At 34.6% G+C, this 17,238-nt stretch overlaps 1 protein-coding gene across 1 annotated transcript in view; it reads left to right on the top strand.

Annotated features, from left to right (window-relative positions):
- Positions 1-6,737: 6,737 nt before the first annotated feature.
- The window catches only part of LOC115217686 (protein Wnt-2b-like), a 69,614-nt gene continuing 59,113 nt past the window's right edge, over positions 6,738-17,238 (top strand). The window contains exon 1 of the mRNA XM_029787437.2: positions 6,738-6,968. Coding sequence (XP_029643297.1) covers positions 6,758-6,968 — 211 coding nt within the window. The 5' untranslated portion in view covers positions 6,738-6,757. The remainder of the gene's footprint in view (positions 6,969-17,238) is intronic.

The raw sequence follows: 17,238 nt of genomic DNA, 5'->3' as shown, positions 1-17,238 counted from the left end.
ATAGTCTTGCGCTGTGAATACAACAGACACCCCAACAGACTGGCAGTTAGATAAACAGATAAATAGTAAGATACATAAATAAAGAATTCATCAATTATAATTTTGTCAAAGTTTCCAAAGATGTTTTAATTATAATACATGGTGTATGATGCAAAAAGTTGTCCAATTAGTAGAAATACCTTGCGATGTTACTTTCCGTACTGATTACATTCCTATGCACCGATCAATTTTGCTTCTTTCTTTTAGAAGTCGGAACATGACCATACAAAATAATGACCTCACAATAATCGACTAAAGCTTTTGAAACCTGTGTTCTAGCACAGTTAAGGTGCGTGGGTTATTGATCAGAGTGTCGCACTCATGATAGTAAAATTGTGGTTTCAATTCCTGGACTAGCGATGCATTTTGTTCTTGATCAAAACTCTTCATTTCAGGTCGTCTCAGCTGGCAAAAACGATTAATCCTGCGACAAACCGGTGTCCAATCCAAGGGAGGAATATATACGCCACAGAATTCGGGCAATCGGCCTTATGAGTTTACAGCTCGGGAAGGGCCTTTGATCTTTTTGTATCCAGCACAGTGAAGTCCAAAGACACAATATACATGAAAATAGCACACATATATCTATGTATAAGTACATCTATGTGCACGTGCACACACAAGCGGACACACAAATGCACACTCACTGACAAGCACACACACACACACACACACATATATATATATACAATGGATTAAAATATATATACTTTTATTCTTTTATCTCTTTTTAATTGTTTCAATCATTTCACTGCGGTCATGATGGAGCATCGCCTCCTTTAGTCGAACAAATCGATCCCAGGACTTAATCTTTGTAAGCTTAGTACTTATTCTATCGATTTCTCTTTGCCAAACCGCTAAGTTACGGCAACGTAAACACACCAACCTCGGTTGTTAAGCGATTGTGGTGGGGGAAAACACAGACACACAAATACATACATACATAATACATACATATATATATATATATGTGTGTGTGTGTGTGTGTGTGTATATATATATATATATATATGTGTGTGTGTGTGTGTGTATATATATAAAGAGTAAGTAAAAGAGTATATATATATATGTGTGTGTGTGTGTATGTATGTATGTATGTATGTATGTATGTATACATAGCGGGCTTTCAGTTTCCGTCCACCAAATCCACTCACAAGGCTTTGGTCGGCCCGAAACTTTAGTAGAAAACACTTGACCAAGGTGCAAAGCAGTGGGACTAAACGGGAACCATGTGGTTGCGAAGCAAGCTTCTTACCACACAGCCACTACTTCAATTTTAAATCAAAGCATAGCTTAATGAGATTTTGGATTTAGGAGCTAAGAAGTAATCACCGTGATCACCGTGACCGATCAGGCTACCAGATGTTGCTACGCATCGCTGGTCACAATGCGCTTCGCATTGTTTTAGCCTTCAAATGACGCCACCCCGCTGGCTAAGTGAGCAGGCCAACAGAATAAAAAGTGAGAGAAAGTTGTGGCGAAAGAGCTTTAGGTGTTTTTGCTCAATAAACACTCACAAGCCCGGTCTGGGAATCGAAACCGCGATCCTACAACTGCGAGTCCGCTTCCCTAACCACTGGACCATTGCACTTCCACCTAAGAGGTAATACATGCTTATAATGCAATATATTTTGTCTGTCCGTATTCCCGAGCTGTAGACTCATAAGGCCGGTTGCCCGGACTCTGTGGCGTATATATTCCTCCCTTCGACGGGACTCCGGTCTGTCGCAGGGTTACTCGTTTTTGGCAGCTGAGAAGACTGGAGTTACCTAAAATGAAGTGTTTTGCTCAAGAACACAACACATCACCCGGTTCAGGAATCTAAACAACAATCTTATTTATTCTATCAGTCTTTTCTGCCGAAATATATAAATGTAATATCCAAGAGCCCACGTGTGGGAACTTAGTAATCTTCGAGCAGTTCGTAGATGATATATATTTCTTTACTACCCACAAGGGGCTAAATACAGAGGGGACAAACAAGGACAGACAAAGGGATTAACTCGATTCCATCGACCCCAGTGCGTAACTGGTACTTAATTTATCGACCCCGAAAGGATGAAAGGCATAGTCGACCTCGGCGGAATTTGAACTCAGAACGTAACGGCAGACGAAATATGGCTACGCATTTCGCCCGGCGTGCTACCGTTTCTGCCAGCTCGCCGCCTTCATAGTTCGTAGATGATATAGAAAAATCAACTTTCTGGAACAATAGCAGTTTATTGGCGAAGAAGGTGGTAAATTTTTCCCATATCGAAGTTCGATAAACTACAAAAAGTTATTTTATAGTTCACGGTTACCAACTAGGGTTGTTATACATGCTATGTATGTTTCCAGGCTATGTATGTTTCCTAGCTAGCAGAACCTCGGGAGTAATAATTACTGAATGAGGGTATTCCACTAGCTACTTATCAGGCCAAAGATACCTTCAAATCTCCTGAGCGTATGTATGTGCATGAGTTGATTCTTTATTACCCACTAGGGGCGACAACATGTATGTGCATGGGTATGGATATTTACTGTTTGAAGGACATTTATTGTGTGGTGCATAAAAGTAGTCAGAAATAAAACTGCAAGACTGAGGAATTGTACCAGTTGAAAAGCTTATAAAAGTGATTTTATTTCGAGTAAAGTTTGGTAAACAAATTTAGGGAACTTTTGGCTCTGTAATAATTTATGTTGCGAATGAATGCGGGCGGAGTTTCAAGTAGATGACACGTCAGTTACAGTTAACTTCATTTGTCCTTTTATCTTTTACTTGCTTTAGTCATTTGATACCGGCCTTGCTGGGGCACCGCCTTAAAGGGTTTTAGTCGGAACAAATTGACCCCAGGACTTATTTTCTTTAAGTCCAAGTACCTATTCTATCAGTTTATTCTGCCGAACCGCAAAGTTACGGGGACGTAAACACACCAAACCTATTATCAAGCGATAGTGAGGGACAAACGGAGACACAAAACACACACACACACATACACACACACACGCACACACACACACACACACACACACACACACACACACATATATATATATATATATACGACGGGTTTCTTTCAGTTTCCGTTTATCAAATCCACTCAAAAAGCTTTGTTCGGTTCGAAGCTATATTGGAAGACACCTGACCAAGGGGCTACTCAGTGGAACTGAGTCCGGAACCATGTGGTTGGGAAGCAAGCTTCTTACCACACATTCATTCGTAGATAACATATTAAAGTATGGCTGACATCATAACCTCAGTAACTATATTAAACCGCGCTATGTAGCTAGTAACAATGTAACCAAATCAGTCATTAATGTAATTGTAAATTTGCTAAGTATATCCCTTCGTTCGTAAATGTAAAGTAGAGTATTGTTTACTAAGCAAACGCCTTCATTTTCATTTAGCGAGTGCTATGTACTAAATCCTACATTAGCATATCTGAAATATCTTTTAAGAGACGTTACGCTGTTCATAAATCAACTTTTATATATTCGAGCAAGTAGAATGCTATGGATGTATTTAACTATGTACGGCAATTAAAATAATGTCGCGTTAATTTTAATATATTATGACCAGTATTAGTTTATTGTAATAAATACATCCACAAAAACACCATCTACAACATTTACGACGAAATATTCTCAATCTTATCCAAGGCGACATGAATATTTTAAATAGAAGAAAGTAAGTTAATTAGTGAGTGCTGTCGTGGAAATGATTGTTATTTATATAACAACAATAAAACACTCTACGTTGAATAAGATACCGGAAATTTGTCGACAGCCATCTTGTATTCGATAATATAACTATCAGTAATACGTTAGTAAACGAATCAACGAGTTTTTTCTTCCATAAATTTATTTGTCCAAACTAATGTAAGTAATCATTAAGTTATCATTATCATGGATAGCAGAAGCAGCAGTGCATCAGACAAAATATATTGCATTATATGCATTTACTACCTCTCAACTCTTGAATCCAAATCCCATCAAGCTGTGCTTTGATTTTCATTTTATCAGAGGTATCACTGAACTACTAGCTTACATTAAACTGGAAAAATACTATCACAATAGAACATGGCAGTTTAAGTTAGAAACCACATATATTAATATATTCGTACTGTGTGACAAGTATTAACAATTCTGTTACAAGAATTCTCAAAGCGACGAAAATATTTTGAGAAATTAAATTTAAATGTTGAAGTGAATCTAACGGATTTTGTATGTTTCTTAAATGGCTTATAAACACCTTTCTAAAGCTTCTAGTTATTTTTTCAGGTTGGGTAGTATTGAACCCAATGTTCCGATGACAAGAGAGACAACCTTTATGTTCGACTCTAGTAGATGCCACATCTTAGCTCAATTCTCAGTTCACCATATTTATCTATCTTTTCTCTTTCATGATAATATGCTGATCTTCTGGCACTGCCACGTCGATTATTAGGCACTCTTGTTTGTCCCACCTAAAGCTTACTATATCCGGCCGTAGGTGTTCTAACACCTTGTCTGTCTAGATTTCAATGTCCCAGAGGATTTTTTCGTTCACTACTTTTACTGGGGTATGTTGGTACCAAGGACCAGTTAACCCATATCCATACTTCCGACATAGTCGCCAGTGAATGTTTTAGGTTACCTTATCATGTCTGCGATTGTACTCTTTCTGCGCAAGACCTTCAAAGCACTAGCAATGTGAGTCACGCTTTCGACCCTCTTTCCACACATCATCATCATCATCATCATCATCATCATCATCATCATCATCATCATCATCATCATTATTATTATTATTATTACTATTATTGTTGTTGTTGTTGTTGTTGATGTTGCTTGTTGTTGTTGTTGTTGTTGTTGTGTTGTTGTTATTATTATTATTATTATTATTATTATTATTATTATTATATATTCATGTCACTGCTTGGAATCGAACTCGGAATCTTGGGGTTAGTAGCCCGCGCTCTTAACCCCTACGCCATATGCCCGTGTTTAAGAGCGTATTGGTTAAGAACGCGGGTTACTAATCCCAAGATTCCGAGTTCGATTCCAAGCAGTGACCTGAATAATAATAATAATAATAATAATAATAATATAATAATAATAATAATAATAATAATAATAATAATAATAATAATAATAATAATAATAATAATCGAAAAATACCTTAGGAATGAGAACCCAGTTTCGAAGTTTTCCCAAGACACCTGATGAAGGCTGGAGGGTATATCGGCCGAAATGTTGTGTTAACAACAAACAAGATGAGGACAAATATCGGTAAAATGTAAATAATGTATATAATGTACATATTTCCTCATCTCTTAAATATAGAACTGTATTATTATTATTATTATGATGATCATTATTATTATTATTATTATTATTATTATTATTATTATTATTATTATTATTATTATTATAATCATCATTATTTTAATCTGCATGTTTGAGGCATTCACTTGTCAGGACACACCCTAGGGCAAGTGAAGATTTAGAGATGTTGAGATACAACTGAAAGCTTGGGAAAGCAAAGTGGGGCGGGCAGTACAGAAATTCATTTACATATTACAAAAACATTTAAATTGATAGTTTTTCAAAGAATGTGGGCAGTATTTGTCAGCATAGTCTTTTGTATTTCTTTGAGATATGGTTCTCTTGGGATACTGTCTAGATGTTTCTGACATCCCATTTTTTAAATCATACCTTGGGTACCAACAATATTAGGAACATTTTTGCTTTAAGATTCCACATTTTTTTTGTATTTCGATTTTCAGGTCCTTATATTTATTAAGCTCGTCAAATTCATTTACCAATATATTTTTATCCGTGGGAACACTTACAACTATTAGTTTACAAATATTTTCTAACCTGTCTTTAATAATTATTCCTGGTCGATTAGCCTGGATTGTTCTAGCAGTGTTGACTGGACAACCCCAGAGGATGATGACATCTTTACCTTCAACCACTGACACAGGATGTTTTATACAAGTTAGCAACAGTGTCGATTTTGTAGTGCTTACATATCTTCCAATGTCAATACTGTCCAACTCTATCGTGGCGACTATTATATTCGTATGGTGTTAGCACAGGACATCTCGAAACAAGATGGCCTATTGTTTCATCAAATGTGTTGTAGAATTAATTTTTAATGGTATAATTTACCCATCCTAGGCGGCGATCTGGCAGAATCGTTAGCACGACGGGCGAAATGCTTAGCAGTATTTCGTCTGCCGTTACGTTCTGAGTTCAAATTCCGCCGAGGTCGACTTGAGGTCGACTTTGCCTTTCATCATTTCGGGGTCGATTAATTAAGTACCAGTTACTCACTGGGGTCGATGTAATCGTCTTAATCCATTTGTCTGTCCTTGTTTGTCCCCTCTGTGTTTAGTCCCTTGTGTGTAGTAAAGAAATATGTATGTACTAAATATATTAAATGGTTTACAAGCGGAATATTGTGTTCCACTTTTGAGCACTGGATAATTTACCCATCCTAGATACAACATTGTTGTTGTTGGTATTATTATTATTATTATTATTATTATTATTATTATTATTATTATTATTATTATTATTATTTTTTTTTTTATTGTTATTATTATTATTATTTATTATTATTATTATTATTATTATTTTTATTATCATTATTATCATTATTATTATTATTATTATTATTATTATTATTATTATTATTATTATTATTATTATTATTATTATTTTCAGGTTTATCAGTCAGTACCCTCTTCACATGGTTGGCGCACGAATGATGTGCAGCAATATCCCTGGATTGGTGGGGAAACAGAAGAAGCTGTGTCGCATCTATCCTGATGTGATGCTTAGCCTGAGGGAAGGAGTTCAAATAGGAGTAAAAGAATGTCAGTTTCAATTACGAAACCAACGTTGGAACTGCAGTACCTTAGATCGAGATGCATCAGTATTTGGCAAAGCCATGCTTAAAGGTAAGATGAAAAAAATCATTCTTTAGTTCTTGAATATTTCTCCTCTTTTCGCTCTCTTTATCCTCTCTTTTAGTCCGCATTCTGTATTGAGTATCCATCAAGTCCAGTGAATCTTGAAGTACACTTGTTATTGGAGAAATAACCCCATTTTTAAAAATGGCGGTTCGTGACAAATATTTTTTTTTTAAGTTTACATATTCTAAAGGCAGTGATGAGTAGATTATATAGAACATTCTGTTAAAACAATAACATTTAAGTATCAACCTACCTGAGACCGTTCTTGGCACTATCTATTTATAATATAGATATAAATATTTGTTGGTTACATAGTTAGATGATTTCTCCAGTAATGCGTTGACGGATATAGAGAGGAGGGAGCAAAAGAGAGATAGGGAGGGATTTAACATAAGACGTGCAAGAGGAGTGGACACACTAGACTTGATGGCTCATATGGCAAATATGCAATAATTATGATTTAACATTTAGCAAATATTTTGGTGCTAGAACAAAATAATGAAATGAATATATATCTGGAAAGAAAAATATTACCTTAAAATACAATTAAAAAGAAAACAATAATGTACATATGCGTTCTTAATACGTCCCAAGCGATTCAATGATGAATATGCTAATCGCTGTTGTATTTTGTCTACGGAGAGAAATTTTTGAATATTTAGTTTCTACATATGTTTCACCGCTACAGTTTTCAAAACAGACAAAATACAATGAATTGTCCCCCGATGATCCATTGCAGTTAGGCATCGAGATGCTCTTCGTACATCCAATACTGATTTCCAAATAACTGTAATGGTGAAACTTACGTAAGAACCAAATATTCATAATTGTGTTTATATCAATTTCCACAATGTGTGTGTACGTGTGTGTTTTGTGAGTGTGAGTTATAACAATTTGGTATAAAGGCAACTCTGAACCTCTAATATATGATAATGGGGCTGAATGTAATTACTACTGTCATCCTCGAAGCTTTATGACAAACTTTGGTTCACATGTCTGAAATAAAGTTTCTGTCAATTTAATACACCAGAGAAAAGCCTCATTCGCAGAGGTCTGCTAATAAAATCCAAATGTATAAAATGCATCATAACAGAATATGGTATGTCTGCCAGTAATCTATCCTGTCCATTAACAACTAACAAATACAATAATAATAAATAAATACAAAAAAATCCAATATTAAGCATATGTAATAAAAGATATCTGACAATGGAAATTAGTAGAAATAAACTCCAAACACTTATTTCAGGCATTGGACTACGGCCATGTTGGAGCACAGCCCTGAAAGACTCAGTGGCAAAAATTTGATTCCAGAACTTATATTTTAGACCTGTAACTTACACTATCGGTCTGTTTTACCGAAATGATATGTTACGGGGATGTAAGCAAGCTAACACAGGTTGTCAAGTAGAGTTATAATTAATATTATTACAAGGTGTTAACTTAACTGTATAATCAGTCAGAATTACTTTTACTTAGGGTATCAAAATCTAGTTCAGAAAATCTAGATTTCATAATCACTCTCATTCATTTAAGTACAAAAATGTAATTCTACGAATCTTAGCAAATACATTTGGGATTTAAAAGATAGGAACATTAACGTTTGATTTAAAGTGGTTCATTATTAGACACGCACCATCGTACAATACTGGTAACTTTAAATGTGATCTTTGCTCTGATAAAATGTATTATATAATTATTTCTAAATTAATATAATTGAATTATACTGGTAATTTTTCATTGAAATGTTCTCACAAATATAGAAAAGCATTTAATGGTTTCAATTCTGCATAACTCATTAATTATAACTGGTTTTTCATATAATATAATAGGTTTAATTTTTCTAAAAATTGTTTAGTATATTTAGTAGATAGATAACTAGTTGCTGTGTTGTAGAATTCCAGCGTTTCTAACTGTAGTAATGTAGAATGCTTATGCTTAATTTTTATTCTTTTGTGACGCCAAAAGAAGTTAAATACTAAACTGACTTTTATTAGGATGTTATATATCTTCTTCACGTTCTTTTTGTATGCGATCTTCTACTTTTTCTTTTTTTTTCTTTTTGTATTCACTTTGAAGTTAACCAATTTTCGATTGCCTTGACAAGGTTGAGTTAATATATTTTCGAATATATTAGTTTCGCTAGTATTTTCTGTATCTAAATATGCTGACATAACAGAAACGATTGTTGGTATTGTATGGTATAACTACCAATTTAAGTTGTGATTTTCTCCATTCTTATTTTGTTGTCTTAAACTCCAAATTTCTAAATATTCATCAAAACAAAATTGGGGTTTACTTGCCATTCATGAGGAATTAACATGGATGTTTATTCTACTTGCATTTTTGCAATTGGTATCTAGTTCTCGGATATTCTTAAATAACTGCGTTTAACAGTGATGCTTTATACATAACTGCCTAGATTTTTAAAAGCCTTTTACTTTATATATATATATATACATATATACATACATACATACATACACACACACACACACACATATATATACAAACGTACATACATACACACACACACACACACACACACACACATATATATATATATATATATATATATTATATATAGTTGAGGTGTGTTCTGTGTTAAGAACGTATAAGAGTACAAATAGAGCTCGTTCATCATTAGAATTCCTAAATAGACGGTAGTATTCTTATGGTATGCTACCAATTCTAGTATAGGTATTCTTCGTGTATGAAATAAAAAGTAAAAAGTAAAAGAGTCAAAAGGAAGCGTAAGTACGGTTAGACACCTTTTTAATCATCGCTACAAATGCTTCGATACATGCAGATCCTCACATATACAGGATTTAAAGTTAAGTTTAAATTAAGTTATGTCAAGATTTACCTGTACAAGAAGGTCTATGTGTATCTCTTCAGGCGATACTCAGTTGCTGTCTCCGTAAGTAAATTTAGATTTCCAAGCTACAACATCCATGGCGGGGAGATTCATATAGATCTTCTTGTATAGGTAAATCGTTACATAATCTATATATATAAAACTGTAGTTGTGTGAGTGTTTGTCCCCTTCGATTTAGATTCCTAACTACTCCCACATTTTGCGGTGCAGTTTAACCAAATTCGGGTATCTTATAGTCGTAATTCATATCGAGCCCGTCTAAGTATTAACGCGCGTCTACGATGAGTCTACGATTTTAAAAATAATTTAACATCATTTTTTATTCCATTTTAATGCATAATTTTTCGTGTGTCGATGGCGGCGGAGTTGGCGTCCATGGTCACACCTGCACCTGTTTGCTTCTCCCCTTCTTCCCTCCTCGTGAAGCTGTGGGGAAGGAGTTTAAGGAAATCAACGTCGTAAAGCGTTGTCAAGGAGACCAGCGTTCTTTTAGAACAACGACTTCATGGCTTGAAGACACCAAAACAGAAATGGCTAAGAAAGCCCGAATTGGTATCTATAAAGGAAGTAACTCTCTAAAAATGCTTATATAGTTATTTCCCTTACAAACCCGAGCAACGCCGGGCGATACTGCTAGTTTAATATAAACTTAACTTTAAATCCTGTATATACGAGGACCTGTATGTATCGAAACATTTGTACCGACTAAAAAGCTGCCCAACCGTACATACTCTTCCTTTTGACTCTTTTACTTTTTACTTTATATATATATATATGTTAAATCTCTGCACAACCGCATGGAGAGAATGCTAATGCTGGATGATGGTTAAGATCCAATCTCCCATCGAAATCTCATGAAGAGAACGTGCCGGAGTGCGTGCGTGCGTGTATGTATATATGTATTATATATATATATATATATATATATATATATATATATATATATATATATATGTATTTATGTATGCATTTGTATCTGTGTAGCTATGCATATGTGCATCTATGTACGCTTGCAAATTCTTTATTCATCTATTTTTGTACCCTTCACTTTCTCTGTGCATACATACATGGGCACTTACATATATATACGCATTATATATATGTGTATATGTGTTCGTATAATATATATATATATATGAAGCATAAAACGTTGCAAAATTCTTTCTTCACCATATGATTGATATACATTCAGACGCAGAACAAAAAGAACGAAACAAAACAAACACGAAACAACACATTAAAAACAAAATCTGACATAGCAAAAAAGGAAGAAAAGAAATAAAATAATAATGATAATAAATAACAATAAAAAATAAAAAAAATAAAATAAAGAAACAACATTGAACAACATAAAAAAATAAACACAAAACACTCGTGTAAATCACACCAAAAAAAAAACTTACAAAATAATAACAAACATCAATATATGTACAGCTGCAACTTCTTCCGTCTTTTACAAAATACTGAAATATTTCAAAGAAATTTCCGTAAGAAAATATCCTCACAGTGTTAACATCTGTTTGTAAATGAAATTTAACGAACGATACGGTCGTGTTGTTGATGATGGTGATGCTGGTGCTGCTGCTTTTTAACCCCAGATTTGCTCCCATTGAGTTGGTTTATCATCAAAGGCATTCTTAGCAATGACTATTCCATTTCTTTTTTTTTTGTGGGGGAGGGGGTGTATTTTGGGTGGGTCATTATATCAATAATAAGCACACACTGGTTCTATTTCACATCCCTTATTATTATTATTATTATTATTATTATTGTTATTATTATTATTGTTATTATTATTATTATTATTATTATTATTATTATTATTATTATTATTATTATTATTATCATTATTATTATTATTATTATTATTATTATTATTATTATTATTATTATTATTATTATTATTATTCAACTAGTCAACCATTTAACCAAATTAGTTAATCGATTCTTTGATAAACCGTTCAGTCATTCAAATAATAAGCTGTCTGGAAACAGAACTGGAACATTCGTGGAGTAGAGATATTGTGTTAATGATGAGGACCAAATGATGTTGAAAGGACTCTAACGCACATAATTGATTAACTGATCGTACTATTAATCAAACAGTCGAGTTGTTAATTGGTTAAAATCATTAACTAGATGATCAATAATTGACTCAAATTTTCGCTCAAGGCCAGTTATTTTAGGGAAGCCGGACAGTCGATTGCATCTACTCCTGTTCTCCTCTGGTAATTATTTTATCGACCCCGAAAGGAATGAAAAGTAAGGTCGACCTCAACAGAATTTGAACTCTTCTTTCTTTTTAGTCTACGCCATATAACTTATGGTCGTCGACTCCAACGCCAGAGCAAATTTTCCACGAAGCTGTGTGAAATGAGTTTGTGCGTGCTAACTTTGAGACAGTGTGCAGTCCTTTGTCTCATGTAAGTTCATACGCATATGTCATGCGAGCCTAACCATCAGGCTTGAACGTCCACGAATTCTTCTGTGATACTTTTTTCTGAGTTGAATTGTAGATGCTTTCGTTGTAACCAAACACACCAGCGCGCGCGCACACACACACACACACACGTATATACATGCGATGGGTTTCTACGCAATTACAGTCCAATAAATATTGCTCAAAAGTTATTAACTAGCACGAAATTTTGGTAGAAGGTAGCTGTACAAAGTACTTTGCAGTAGAACTGAACTCAAGACTGCATGCTTGCGAAGCGGATGCTTTAATCGCTTTGTAATTAGATCCATTTTTACAGTGTTCGCAAAACTGAAATCGTCCAAATGAGTTAACTCGGAATAATGGAAGCTTGTCAGCATCCAAAACTGTTTTGAAATATTCCTTTACAAAATGGCGGTTTACGTATTTCATACATTTTTCAGGTTTCCATAATACTATGAATATAGAAATATTAAATTTCTAAATATCTCAGAGAGATATAAGCAGCGGTGGAGCGATTGAGCAGTTGTATACTGTCAACTTAACGTGACAGTGCCGTAAAGGGAATCACACCACTATTTAGCCCTAGGAAGCATCAACGCTTCCTGTCGGCCTTCACTGAAATTATATACGTTTGCAATGTCTAGACAAACATCTGCAGCTAGCAAGCCATGCTACTCCAGACTGATGACGAACAAGACTCAGAAACATGTCTCTGGATGCAGGCTTAGCTGGATGGGGTGCTTGTCTCTCCCTTGTAAACATAAGGACACAGGAAATGTGTCAAGGCCGACAGGAAGCGTCGATGCCTCCTAGGGCTAAATAGCGGTGGGGTGATTCCCTTTATGGGACTGTCACTTTAAGTTGACAGTATACAACTGCACTATGAATATAATTTTTCACTTTATAGTACGGAAATAGAAATTCATCCTTTCACGATCGATAAAATGAGTACCAGCTGAGTACTGGAATTGACGTATCCCGAAATTGCTGGCCTTGAGCCAAAATTTGAAACCAGTGATACGGAAGCAGAATAACATCTTTGTTTCCATTTCTTCCTGTTCCGTTTACTCCAAGGAGCAGAAAAAAATAATTAACGTGCAATATAAAGCATAGGACGAAAAAATATTAAATTAAAATTCTCAGAATTAAGTAATCGATATTTTATGTACGTCGAGGTCAACTTTGAGTTTCATCCTTCTGGGGCTCGATAAATTAGGGTACGTTCGATAAATTAGGGTACAAGTGAAGAAGAGTTGACGATGGAATCGACTAAAACCCATTCGCTCAAAATTTAAAGCACCGGACAAAATGTTTAGCAGCATTTCTTCCGCCAGGTTACGTGCTGCGGCCGACTTTACTTTTCATTCTTTCGGTGTCGATAAAATAAGTACAAGTCAAGCAAGAATATTGTTGGTTTGAAGGCAACAAACTAGGAAAATCATTAGCAAGTCAGAACTAATGCTTTGCGGTATTGTTCCAGTACCTTAAGTGCTGAGTTTAAATCCTGCTAAAATCACCTTTATCTTTTAACCTTTCGGAGTTGATAAAATTAAGTAGCAGTTAGGTATTGAGGTCGATGTGATCCACTTTCTTCCTCCTTCAAAAATTGCCAGCCTTGTGATTATAGTAGAAACAATAATTAAGGTGGTGAGTTGACAGAATCGTTAGCACCTCGGACAAAATGCTTAGCGGCATTTCTTCAGGCTCATTATGTTCTAAGTGCAAATTCCACCGACGTCGATTTTGCCTCTCCTTCCCTTTAGGTTGATTTGAAAAAAATGATCAGTTGGGCACTGGGGTCGATGTAATCGATAACCCCACTCCTCCAAAATTTCAGGATATGTGTCTATAGCAGAAAAGATTATTGTTATTAATAATATTATTAACAATAATATTTTCATTATTAAGGCGGCGAGCTGGTAGATTCGTTATCACGCCGGGCAAAATGCTAAGCCGTATTTCGCCTGTCGCTATGTTCTGAGTTCAAATTTCGCCGAGGTCGACTTTCCCTTTCATTGTTTCGGGGTCAATAAAATAAGTTCTAGTTGAACACTGGGGTCGATGTCATCGACTCATCCCCTACCCCGAAATTGCTGCCTTTGTGGCATTTTGAAACCATTATCATTGTTATTATAATAGTAATAATAATAATAATGTTGTTGTTGTTGTTATTATTGTTATTATTATTATTGTTATTATTATTATTATTATTATTATTATTATTATTATTATTATTATTATTATTATTATTATTAAGGCAATGACCTGTCAGAATCCTTTGTGCGCTGGACGAAATACCTAGGGGTATTTCGCCTGTCATTACATTCTGAGTTCAAATTGCGACGAGGTTGACTTTGTCTTTCATCCTTTCGACGTCGATAAACTAAGTGCCAGTGAAACACTGGGTTGATGTAATCCACTCATCTCTTCTCCACAAATGGCTGCTCTTGTGCCAAAATTTGAAACCATTATTATTATTATTATTATTATTATTATTATTATTATTATTGAGTGAGAGAGCAGTTCATGCCATCAAAGTGACACTGGGGTAAAATATACGAAGCCCAATATACCCATCCATGACTACCCGTCTGATAAAGGTACACCAGCACAGCATCACAAACCATAGTGCGCGACATGGTGATCTCATATCAAGATAAACAGCACATGACCTTGCAGGTGGGGCCCAGTTAGAATTTTCTTCAGGTTGAGTAGCCCATCCCGCTCAAACGGTCCCTGAATAAGGGTTGTTAAGGATATTGAAAGACCACCCATGTTTCCAGAGGTGAACTATTCAAATCCCAAAGAATCCCTCTCAACACATGGCTATGATGCTCCTCCACTACTTCTGCTCGTGATCAGAGATGCACATATTGTCAGCCACTAGGGACATGCTCAACTGGTTAAGGTCAAACAACTGACAAGCAAATCTGTGGTATTGAGCAGAATATTTGCTGTAGCCCATCTGTTATACCAAGACAAACAAATGTACATGATACACACTTCCAATCAGTTAAGATCAGAAACCATGAGAGCCACGCCTGGTACTGCATCAGGGCATTATTATTAGTATTATATTATTATTATTATTATTATTATTATTATTATTATTATAATGTTTGTTTGACTTTTGCTTTACATTTGCACAAGCTGGCTCCAAGTCTCACCCAGAGACCTCAAGAGACAACAAGTTGGAAGTTCATGTTGGTGTTATGCCTAGGGTGCCATATATTTGGTTTTGTACTTAGTGTTGTACTAGTGAATGCCTAAAATACCATACGAAAATTGTTTGTTATTATTATTATTATTATTATCATCATCATCATCATCATCATCATCATCACCATCATCATCATCATCATCATCATCATCATCATCATCATCATCATCATCATCATCATCATTGCCATCATCATCATCATCAGTGCCTTCGTTCTCTCTCACACAACGCTTAACGTTTGGTTGCTGTAGTTATCTTGATTGGTCAGAGGACGTGTAAGAGTTAAGCTGTGTATTCCGTAAGGACTTTATATTCTTGTAAAATAGGATATCACATCTCTTGGCGCAATGTCTTCCAGATGTTAGACAAACATATATAAGTAAGGAAGATCTTTTTGATGTGGGAGCTTTCGTTTTAATTTGAAGTGTCGGGTGGATATGGCTAGTTTAAATCTAGTTAAATAGCATGCATATGCAACGGGATCAAAGCTGGAACAGGTGATGAGTAATGGATAGCTCTGAAAAATAATTTCTGGCTGCTTGTAGGTTTCTCAGCCCTGAATTTCGCTGTTTGTTTATCTCTCCTTATATATCTTTCTACACTTGCAGACATGCTTGTCTATCTATCTATCTATCTATCTATCTATCTATCTATCTATCTATCTATCTATCTATCTATCTATCTATCTATCTATCTGTCTGTCTGTCTGTCTGTCTGTCTGTCTGATCTATCTATCTATCTATCTATCTATCTATCTATCTATCTATCTATCTATCTATCTATCTATCTATCTATCTATCTGCCTGTCTGTCTGTCTGTCTGTTCGTCTGTCTTTCTGTCTGTCTGCCTGTCTATATGTTTATCTGTCTGTCTACCTACCTACCAGCCTCTCTGTCAATCTATCTATCTATCTGTCTATCTATCTATATATCTATATTTATCTATCTGTCTGCCTGTCTATCTTTCTACCTATATACATACATATGCAGATATATGAATTTGTGCGTGTATGTTAAAACACAGCGTGTATATTAGTAAACTAATATAAATTTACTGGAGATACTATACAGTTTAGAAAGCATTCGCTGTGAAACTTTAAACAGACATGAGTACACATTATTTTCTTCTAATATATAGCACAACTTTCGTTTCGACCTCGGAACTACACTGCATCCATTCTAAGACTGACAATACTCATATATATATATATATATATATATATATATATATATATATATAATATTATATATATATATATATATATATATGTATATATATATATATATATATATAATATATATATATATATATATATATATAATATATATATATATATATATTATATATATATATATGTGTGGTGTCACGCTGAATCTCTATGAGAACTGCATTAAGAATACACGTGTTGTGGAGTGCTCAGTCACTTGCACGTTAATCTTACGAGCAAGCTGTTCCATTGGTCGTATCAGCTGGGACCCTTGTCGTCGCAACCGACGGAATGCTCCTACTATATATATATATATAATATATATATATATATAATATATATAATATATGTATATATATATATATGTATATATATATATATGTATATATATATATATATATATATATATTATATATAATATATATATATATATATATATATATATATATAAGGTACTGAGGTCGATTCGTTTGACTAAACTCCTTGAAGACGGTGCCCCAACATGGTCGC

This window comes from Octopus sinensis, linkage group LG11 (assembly GCF_006345805.1).
Source record: "Octopus sinensis linkage group LG11, ASM634580v1, whole genome shotgun sequence".
In the NCBI taxonomy this organism is placed as follows: Eukaryota; Metazoa; Mollusca; class Cephalopoda; order Octopoda; family Octopodidae; genus Octopus; species Octopus sinensis.
This window is presented reverse-complemented; position numbering and strand designations above follow the sequence as displayed.